Consider the following 10644-nt stretch of genomic DNA (forward strand, 5'->3'; position numbering starts at 1 on the left):
TTTTTAATAATTTTTTAATAGCAATATATATTTTTCAGTGAAATTATAATATGTATGACTACATTAAAATTATTAGGAAAGGATACACTATATGTGTTTCGTTACATATATAGCGTAACTTTTAAAGACAATTAGCAAGGACAATGGAGAATATAAGGAATAGTTCATATCAATTTTTTAAAATTTAAACTAATTTCATGATTAAAAAAATTAATAAACTTGTTAATATTTTTTTTACTTGAAGTATATATATTTTCTTTTTTTTTTTGTCATAAGTATATATATTATCTTGCTTCATATAATATAAACGAAGTAGTGGTGACTCCCATTCCCGTATCATAACAATGACTGAAAAAATAATGCATGCCAGGCTTGAAACTAAATATCAAAAGATTCCATATCGTAATGATCAATATATGTTAGAAATAATAAAATCAACCATTTACTTAGATTTTTTTTTAAGATTTGTAATTGCATAATTATTCTTCTCTGAAAATTATAAAACTTTTAAAGATCACATTACTTTTTATTAAAAATATAGTTTTGTTAATAAAGTACATCTCATAAATGTTATTTTTTTCTTACGTTAAAAGCTATTAATTTATTTTTAGTTCTTATTGAAGTCATAGCACTGCTTATGTTCCCAATTGCCATGGCCTTTTTGGTCTGCTTCAAGTCGTTGAATTTATTTATTAAAAAAGCAAAACAAAACAAAACGTCTTCCGTACGTAACGGACAGATGCTTGTGAATACATAGCACTTCTGTACATGCCTTCACTTCACCCACCAAGAACAATGAATTAATGAAATCTCGCAGAAATGAACATCCCAATTAATAAAAACTACAGCTTAAAGAAATTCCGATCCATCGGCAAACTGTAATGCCTAGCTATAGTATGCAACACGAATTTGCACCTGGTTAACTCCAACCAGCCAACTTAGGGGGAAATATCAACAAATTAAAATGGAAAGGATGAACTCAGAAATCAACCATCCTTCCGGAAAGGAAGAAGGGGGGGGGGCCTTGGGGGGTAACTTTTTGCAAGAGTAGAATCGTTCGAAGAAGAAAACTTTAGCACTTTTAACTCATTCAAAAATGCATTTTTTTTTTCAATCAAATAAAAATAGGTGGATTTTAAATTTAAAAATAAATTAAAAAAATATTGACGAGGAGAGTCAATGATAGGGTAAATAAAGTGTAAAGTGAAAAAATAATCCACCTATCTTAATTTGATTGAAAAAGAGTATGTTCGATATATAAGTTTAAGCAGGAAAATTTTTTCCTCCTTCTACGTACATGTATACGCGAGGAACTATACATTTTCAACTCATTGGCCTCCATCTTCTACGGAGCCTAATTATCCTCATGTGTTCTAAATCTCAACCAACCTCACCCTTTGTAGAGAGGAAGGAACTATATATTTTCAACTCGCTGGCCTGCATCTTCTACGAAGCCTGATGATCCTCTTGCATCCTCGACCTCACCGACCTCACCCTTGCAAAGAGGGCATAACGCATTTATCTTCAACCACTTGTCCACACAGTCTTTGTGAAAAAGATGAGAACAAGCCAATTCTCTCAACTCATCGTTGTCTTCATACATTGTCAAGCAGATGCAGCAAGCCTGCCCATAACCATCATACAATCACCAACAAAGCCATGGCCAGGCTAACAGCCAAACTTATCCAACAAAAGAAATTAAATAACGGAAGTCCTGGTTAAAATGAGAATGGAAAACTGTGATGCAGGATCATTTTAATGGCTTTGGCTGCGCAAGTTGATAATTTTAAGATTCCGTGATAGAAACTTGATAGCATAGGATACTAACTTCCATTTTGAATAGTGTGGGATGCTCAATAGAGTATTTATGTTGATTGATTTTCTCACCACAATCACTAACTTCTGAAGTAAGGTTTCCTATCTGACTTAGGTATCTATCAATTGGTATCAAGGTTAAGTTATTGGAGGTCCCAAAGCGGAGGTTTTGGCCAACAAGAGGCTGAATTAAGCCTCATGGAGTGCAACCGTTGAGACGTTAGTTCTCACAACTCAACAACTAATTATTGGAATAATGATTGTCATCCACATAGGTACCTATCATTCTGAAATAGCCATCAACTGAAAGCTAGGAGCTCGCAATCTGAGCTCCCTGACAATATATAGATTAATATTCATTGATTACTTGAATTCCAGAAAAATAGGAGATAATATAGTAAAAAGTTGCCCGGCCAAAGAAAATAACACAAATAGGGCTTTTTAAGATGTTTTCATTAACCATGAAACTAAGATCACAAAAGAAAAAAATCTGGTATCAACTAACTAAAAGAAAGCGGGTGATCGAAAATTTTGCACTGTAATTTTTAAAAGAGGTTCAAGATGAGACAGAAAACACTATATTTAATCAAACCTTTATTAATTGATTGCATGGATGCTATGTCTATGACAGAGAGCTCTCGAGATACAGGAACAGTAATCACAAGAAGCTGCAATGTGATTATGATGCATTAATAAGGGCAGTGAACTACAATCTACAAACCTAAAATGGTTCCTTCCGTAAACAAGAGTAACGAAAATGCGTTAGATGCATCTTTCTAATGACAACGATAACAAGCCTAAGCGCATGTTTGGATTACCCTTTAACTGAGGTTTGAGGGGACTCCAACCTCAATTAAGGATAAAAAAGCTCATTAGAGGACTTCAAATTTTGTTTGGACACAATGAAAAGAGCTTTTAAAAAGAACATGCGTTAAAACTGAAACCGAAAAAAGAAGTTTATAAAGTAACGCTCGTTGAAAAAAGTGAAGTCCGCATTTGATATTTTTAAATTTTATGAGGCTTTTCTCTCTCTTATCCTCGCCCTCTCCAATTTGGCTCGTGACAGGCGTGAAGCTTCCCTGATCTCTCATCTATCATCTCTCATCATAAAATATTCATAATAAAAACAATAATAAATTAATGCATTAACATCAGTAAAATCAATACATATATATTAATGCCTAATAAAAAAATAATCAAAAAATCATAATTTTATAAGTTAGTAGCAATGTAATTTATTTTTTTAAAATCCAGGCAACATATTTATAAAATTTAAGTTTTTTAATCTATCAAATTATTTTAAATTGTTCAATTCTACCATTTAAAAATAAAACTGTAATTGAATATTTAATATTTTTTTCTAAAAATATCAAATTAGTCACAAAAATATTTGCCAAAAAATTCATATCTTTTTTGTCATTATAATAATAGATTTTGTTAAATGAATATTTTGAATTTTATAATTTAATTCCACCTTTTTAAAAATTAAGATTTTTGATTTATCATTGTATTTTATATTTCTAATCTATTTTTAAAAAATTGTAATTTTTAAGTTTAATATTTTTTAAAAAAAATATCAAATTAGTAACAAAAATATATATAAGAAAAATCATGTTGGTTTTTGTCATTCTACATCTTAACAGGCTTTTGAATCAAATCATTCAAACAACTTTCAGTATGCTCAACTAGCTTCTAAAAAAAAAAGTACCCAAGCATAAATCACATCATAATCACAAACTTTTTTTCTAACCTCAATTGATTCTCAAACTCAGTTACAGATTTTTAAATCCAAACACATACTAAATCCATTAAGTGAGGTTGGTTACATGGATCACATAATGCCATTATACTCTGTTAATAGCTAACTCTCTTTTTTTAGCAAATATCACTAACTCTTAGATACATGTTTTTCTATGGGGGGAAAATTTTATTGCATTTTCGGCGCCTGGGAATTAGGAAACAAGAAAATTTAGATTGATGAAAGCAAAAATGGTCATAGTATAAGCAGACGAAAAAAAAAAAACTTGGATGTTCTAAACTTGTAATGAAGCATCTAACAAACAAAAAATAAGATGATACTTAACCTACCGCATCCTCTCCAGAGATGAGACGCTCCTTTTCAGTTCCTGCAGCCACAATTCCACCTTCACTAATAGCAGAGTTAGTAGAATTGATTTTACTTTTCATTTTAAACTTGTACGTTGGCAACGCATTAATGGATTCGGTGGTTGCCCCTCTGGTTTGTATCTGATCTTCTCTAAAACCAACTATGGAAATTATACAAGGTAGACAACAACATATTGTCGCACATACAAGGAAGGGCATAGCATAACCGATACAGCTGAAGATGAGAAACACTATAGTTAACCTGCCAAGCAAAGGGAAGAAGATACAATTAGGGGTGTTCAGTCTGAACCCGTCCCGACTGGCCCGATATCGTCCCGATCATATCGGGACGGGTCTTGTCCCGGCCCGAAAATAATCGGGACGGGACTTTACGGGACGGGACAGGAAAGGGGTTCGAAACGGGACGGGACACGAGATTACCATCGGGACGTCCCGTCCCGTCCCGAATATTATATATATTATTTTTTATTTTAAATATATTGATTATATTAATATAATTTATACTTATATTAATTATATCAATTATAATTTTAATACTTACAATTCTTATTTAAAACTAAAGTTTTTTTATATTGATAATTTTAATGGCATGGAGTAAACATGGCGATATCTTTTTTATAATATATTAATTATATTAATATAATTTATTCTTATATCTATCTATTTAATGACTTTTATTTATAACATATTTCTTGCTTATTTTTAGAAGAGTAATTAGCTTAGTACATCTTCATTAAAGTAGAAGAACAATGATTTGATATTGTATTTGACTTGCCTATTGTTGCTAATCTTATAGCATAAAGATCACTTATATTTGTTATTATAATATGTAGTTGTGATTAATATAATTCAATAACTAATTTTAAATTATTGTTATTTATGTGCTTGTGTTGTTTTGATTTTAAACTTAACAAATTATATGATTTAAAATTTTAATGAACGTTATTGTCCAAATCTTTTTTTGACATTATTCTATTTATCGGGACGACGGGACGTCCCGATCTTGTCCCGGTCCCGTCCCGACTCTTAATGGGACGGGACGACTTTCGGGACGGGACGGGATACGGGACCAAAATTCAGTCCCGATCTTTTTTTCGGGACAGGACACGGGACTGGAGTGTCCCGATCTCGTCCCGTCCCATAAACACCCCTAGATACAATTATGGGGATTTAAAAAAAAAAAATAAACAAGCAAAAGGTTAAAAGCCAGCGCTGCTGCAAGAGTTTACCTATACAAGTTAGGAGCTTCATCAGCAGACGATTGTGCCCCATAGATCCATACAATGCCAACAACAAACCACACGGCAAAATAGCAATCCAAGGCCATTTTGAAGTACTCCATTAGTTTCTTCAGTCTGTTTAGCAGGCATGCACATGCAGTTAGCCGCTTCATAAACAAGTTGTAAATTCCCATGTTTATAACCATCAAACAACACATCAAGAACTCAATTGTATAGATAAATAGGCCAAATGGTGGAAAATGCATTCCACTGAAAAAGGTTTCTAGATAAATTATACATAGACGTCTCCATCATAACTTCTTCATAAACCTACCAGATAACTGTAGTGCTTATCATTAGGATTTAGAATAAATAACATAAAGCGGTATCCTTTCATGCTTAAAATCTTCTTGACTTGATGTAACTTTAAATTTGGAGAAAATAGAGTATATTCTGTCAGTTTGTACCAATTAAAACTCAGCTAGAGTTTCCTGTTCCTGCTTATATCATGGACTGTATTGTTCTGGGAAGCAAATTAAATGGTCGCATGAGCCATAGATAACATATTTATTAATCTATAAATAATATAGTCATTGTAAAACTCTTCAAAACTTGAATTTTCTCAGACAAATCACTTACAGTCATCACAAGTTATCCGCTTATTAAAGGATGAACAAATTATATTATTTTCCATTGAGAACATAGTAGTAATGATTGGAGTACAAGCTCAAAGAAATCATTCATTCTCATAGTTGATCAGCTTAAAGGCTTAAGGAAACAATTCCTCAAGGGAAAGGATATGGATGCTGGCAAAATCTCTTGGTAGAATTTATGTAGATCAACTTGGTTATACGAGAGAGAAAGTGCAGTAAAATAATGTCAACATCAGCTCAAAGCCTGTACGACTACAGTGTTCAAATATCTGAATAAGTCCTAGGCTTTCAAACCAATTTCCACAGGAATTAAAGAGAAACTGACAATTTCTAAGTTCTCTTGCGTGGAAGAATTTGTCACCAAAGCTTCCATTCCTATCTGTGTTCTTTGGGGACGTATCAAATTTTGAAGGAAAATCAACCCTAGCCAAGATTTGCAAGGATTGAGTTCCATTGTTCACTAAGATGGTATAAATTCCATGTCTTAACTCAGTTATTTTAGTATATGGGTAAAAATTGGGCAGATTCACATGCCAGAAGCATCAACAACAACAACAAGCCTTTATCCCACTAGGTGGGGTCGGCTACATGGATTGCAAGACGCCATTGTGCTCTATCATTTATCAAGCTTTTAGAATATTATTAATTAAGAGATCGCGCTCAACAACTTCCAAGAGTGTTCTCTTAAGCCTTCCTCTACCTCTCTTAATCGGACTCAAAGTTATATGTTCTACTCTTCTCACTGGTGCCTCCCTTGGTCTTCTTTGTACATGCCCAAACCATCTCAACCGATTTTCTACCATTTTTTCCTCAATAGGTGCCACCCTCACTTTTTCGCATACGTGCTCATTTCGAATTTTATCTTTACGTGTATGTCCGCACATCCATCGTAACATTCTCATCTCTGCTACTCCAACTTTATGCTCTTGCTGTCCCGTTAGATCCCAGCATTCACTACTATATAACATTGCCAGTCTGATAGCAGTGCGATAAAACTTTCCTTTAAGTTTATTAGGCACCTTACATGCCAGAAGCATCAAGCAAGTTCAAATCATGATTACAAGACCGAACTATATAAATTTTCCCCTTCAATTAGCCAATAGCTAAATGTGCAAACCCAAATTGTTTCAGTTTTAGGCAATTAAGGTCCAAGGAAAACCATTTGTAATGCCCTAAATTTTTTTTTTTTTTAAATTTGCAGTTGTAATGATCCTAGAGGACAAGGATTAATTTGGGGTGAGTATTGTTACATGGAAATAATGGTGATTAAGGGAGTTAAGTAAGGGGGTTGGGTTGTTAGGAAACTATACAAACCTGTATTAATGTAAATAGGAGGGTATGCGAATGTTCATGTGTCTAATGTGTTGAATACTAGTATTCATGTTTTTCGTGTATCAAATATAAGGATCAAAAGGCCTTTGATTAAAAGCAATAAATACTCCAAATGACTGAATGCGCATAACATCATTCTTTCAGCTAAATGCTTCAAAATTTGCAAAATAATATCCATATTGCCCTACACTAAAACTACTTTTCTGGCCAGAGCATAGGGAAACGACCATTTACAAAACCTAGTTTCACATTTTTCCCTCTTTATTTAAGCTAGCAAGCTGTTGAAATGGCACCTAAAATCTTGCGCACAAGGCGTAAAGTGTGATTCTAACATTAAAAGGAATACAGGGAAAACCATTTTATCAAGACATGACCTGTTTAAGAATAATAACTAAAAATCAATACCTTGTATTCATCAAACTTGAACCTTGATTGCTTATGGATGATGCAGCAGTAGCCTGATCATCCTCTTGTCCACTGGTTCTAGCAACAGAGTGGTAGGTCCTTGAAGAAACATTCATCTGAGAAGTCTCACCCAGATGAGATGAATCTTGCTCTTGAATCTGGTTGCCATGATAATACCGCCAATAGAGTAGAGGAAGGAGAACAACATAACCACTGGCATAACCAATGATCCATGCAAACAGTGGAGTGCTTGGATGCTCATGCCTTGACAAAGATAAAACAATAATAGATGCGACAATCTGGCTTACAGTGAGGAATAGCTCAATTGATATCCAAAAGCCAGAATTCAATGGGTTCCTGAGTCGACGGGTTTCCTCCTGCCTCATTGATGAAGAATTCCTGGAATTTGATCCATTGGATACACTAGAGAGAGGAACTGATTGCTGAGAAACAGGGAATCCTGCACTTGTGGGGCCTTCTCCATGCTCGGATGTGTCTATGCTACTAAAATATCTATCATGAGGTGAAGTAGATGGTGAAGAATCAATGCTCCCAGGGATGTCAATGACGTGCTGACTACAGTTCAAGTGCCCTGTCTGCTCCATCAACAATAGACAAGTGTAGGATGGACCTTTAAGATATAGTTCTGGTGAGAGAGCATCCATCTAAGTCCACCAACACAACTGATCAGGAAGTAATCATAGAATTGGAGAAAATGTATACCACCTTTAGATACAGCTCCTGAGTGGTGCCAAAATGAATAATACTCCAGTGCCTCAGGTATCTCAACTGTGTGGTATTTTATTTGTATACTTGGAAACAGGGATGCAGCAAAATAAGCAACTTTCATTCTGTGAAGAAGCAATACCTTCAAAGTCAGATTTTCTGACTTCCATGCTAAGAAATTAGAACTGATTTGAGCTGCCAATTCAGGGAAATAAACTGCTTATGCCAATACCAGAAGTCATAAGTTGATAAAATTGAAGTCACTCTACGCGAGAGCCTTAGCTGCTGCTTATAAGTGACTTAGTTAACAGGATACCACCGATAAATTTGAAAATATCCCCCATATGCATTTGTTTTTCTTTTTTTCTTTTCTTTTTTTTTGGGGGGGGGGTCTACATTGGATAATATTTTCGTAATCATTAAATTGAAACTGCCATTTCTTTGCACTAGTCCTACTGTAGCCTCCGTATAATGCAGAGATGTCGGAAACACTTGTCTAGGTTCTATATGTTACCTTAATCACAACAGACGAAAAACATCTACAATATCAATACTATGTATGCCAGCTAATAACAAGAAAACAGCGGACAGAACTGACTCAACTCTTGAGATGAAAAAGATGACGTAAACTGCAATTTACGTCTCTCGTCCATGACAAATTATAAATTTATAATAAAGCTACGGATGGACGACTTGAAAACCTGCGAATCCCAAAAACTGGCAATTCAGTACAGTAAATGACAAAAAGCTGTTTCCCTGGTTTCATCCTTAAAAAATAGAAAAAAAAAAAAATATATATATATATATATATATATATAACCAGCACCGCCTGCAATTGTAAGGATATTTTCCTGACCCCATTTCAAAAAATCAGAACCGAGAGAAGGAATTCACGGATCAATTTAGAATTTGGATTATCTACTCCTCTCGTTTTCTTCAGCTCAATTTCTCTCTACATGAAAATCCAGAAGATTGAATTGAGCATTTTTGTAACATGAATCCAAGCGTTGACTGGCATAAAAAAATCCCCTCATGCTCAGAATATAAATCCCGAAACGACGTGCACAGAAAACAAAAGAAACGTTAAATTGAATTCTACAAACGATCCAACTCAACCCATAAAACCAACAATCGGCCAAAAAAACCGCAAAGCGAACAAAGTCTCCAGCGAAATGAGAAACGCTAAGGACCTTATAACAGATACAAATACAGGTATGCATTGAGAGCTAAGACAAAAGGAGGAAGGACGATACCAAGTAGAAACCAGAGATAAGCCCGACTGAAGCAATAATTCGGCAAGCCGCAGAAAAATACCAAACGGCGCCGTATGCAAGCCGCTGTTGCTCGCTTGTTGAATGGTCGGGCCGTCGGGGGTCTCTGGGTGACGGAGGGAAGAATGCGGTCAGACTGCTTTCAATTTCCCCTCCACAGCTTTGCAGATTTTGGTGAAGCCTGCCTGAAAACGAATTTTGAATTTTCTTTTTCCATATTAGCATTTTCTTTATTCCCTTTGTGCCCTTTTCTCTCGTTGAAGTTTACGCCCCAGGTTGGGCTCCAAATTTGAGCGAGCGCTTTCGCTCACAAAAAAAAAGAGAGAGAGAGAGAGAGAAAGAAAATTGGTGAACAGGATATTATTGAAAGAAAAATTAATCCTAAGAAACAAATACAGTTGAAAGAACAAGGTTAATATTTTATTTATTAAATAATTTAAGTAAATGATCAAAATGCCTCTACGTGTTAATTAATTTTTATCCAAAAAAGGCACAAAATACATTCGTCAGAGCTCTGGTCACTGAAGTTCCTATAGGTAACAGTGCACTTGACGGAGCTCTGATAGGTAGGTCATTAGAAAGTGTCAACACTTATTGATTACATGTAAACATCAAGGATTATATGTAAACACAATAACTAGAAGGTGCAAGGATTTTGACTTAAGATGCAAGGGATTTGGCTTGGTGCAACACTTCTAGCTTGAGATAAAAAGGTTATGACATAGGTGCAAGGTTTCTGGTTTGAAGTGCAAAGCTTTTGGCTTAGGGTGCAAAGGCTTTTAGCTTGGGGTGAAAGGTTTCTGATTTGAGTGCAAATGATCTAGCTTAGGATGCAAGGGATCTGGCTTAAGATGCAATTGTTCTAACTTAGGGTACAAAGCTTCTAACATAAATAATTACATGTAATATCTGCTGGATTACATGTAAATCAACTATACAGAAAACACACTCCTGTTAATCCTCCAAAATTACATGAAAATGACTAAGGATTGCATGTAAATCAATATGAAAAAAATTTACGAGCATTCTTAAGGAATAATTTACATGTAATCTCTAGCGAATTACATGTAAATCAATCACACAGAGAGGATTCCT

The 10644-nt window shown here is 34.6% G+C and overlaps 1 protein-coding gene across 5 annotated transcripts; it reads right to left on the reverse strand.

Annotated features, from left to right (window-relative positions):
* Positions 1-804: 804 nt before the first annotated feature.
* On the reverse strand, positions 805-9849 carry LOC129302441 (E3 ubiquitin-protein ligase At1g12760-like). Of its 5 annotated transcripts, XM_054941332.1 has the most exons (7): positions 9532-9849; positions 8279-8403; positions 7553-8198; positions 5172-5297; positions 3904-4183; positions 2408-2483; positions 1455-1624 (listed from the first exon to the last, which is right to left on the reverse strand). In XM_054941332.1, exons 2-7 carry the CDS (start codon positions 8400-8402, stop codon positions 1596-1598), a joined length of 1281 nt encoding a protein of 426 aa, XP_054797307.1. In that variant the 5' UTR covers position 8403; positions 9532-9849; the 3' UTR covers positions 1455-1595. The 5 variants fall into 5 exon arrangements, with proteins under 5 accessions (XP_054797304.1, XP_054797305.1, XP_054797303.1 ...); XM_054941329.1 differs by lacking the exon at positions 2408-2483 and having other exon boundaries at positions 805-1624; positions 8279-8473; positions 9532-9844; XM_054941330.1 differs by lacking the exon at positions 2408-2483 and having other exon boundaries at positions 805-1624; positions 7553-8183; positions 9532-9843.
* Positions 9850-10644: the final 795 nt, after the last annotated feature.

Source organism: Prosopis cineraria, unplaced genomic scaffold (genome assembly GCF_029017545.1).
Source record: "Prosopis cineraria cultivar Desert tree isolate PC_DT_omini unplaced genomic scaffold, ASM2901754v1 PC2, whole genome shotgun sequence".
Taxonomy (NCBI): Eukaryota; Viridiplantae; Streptophyta; class Magnoliopsida; order Fabales; family Fabaceae; genus Prosopis; species Prosopis cineraria.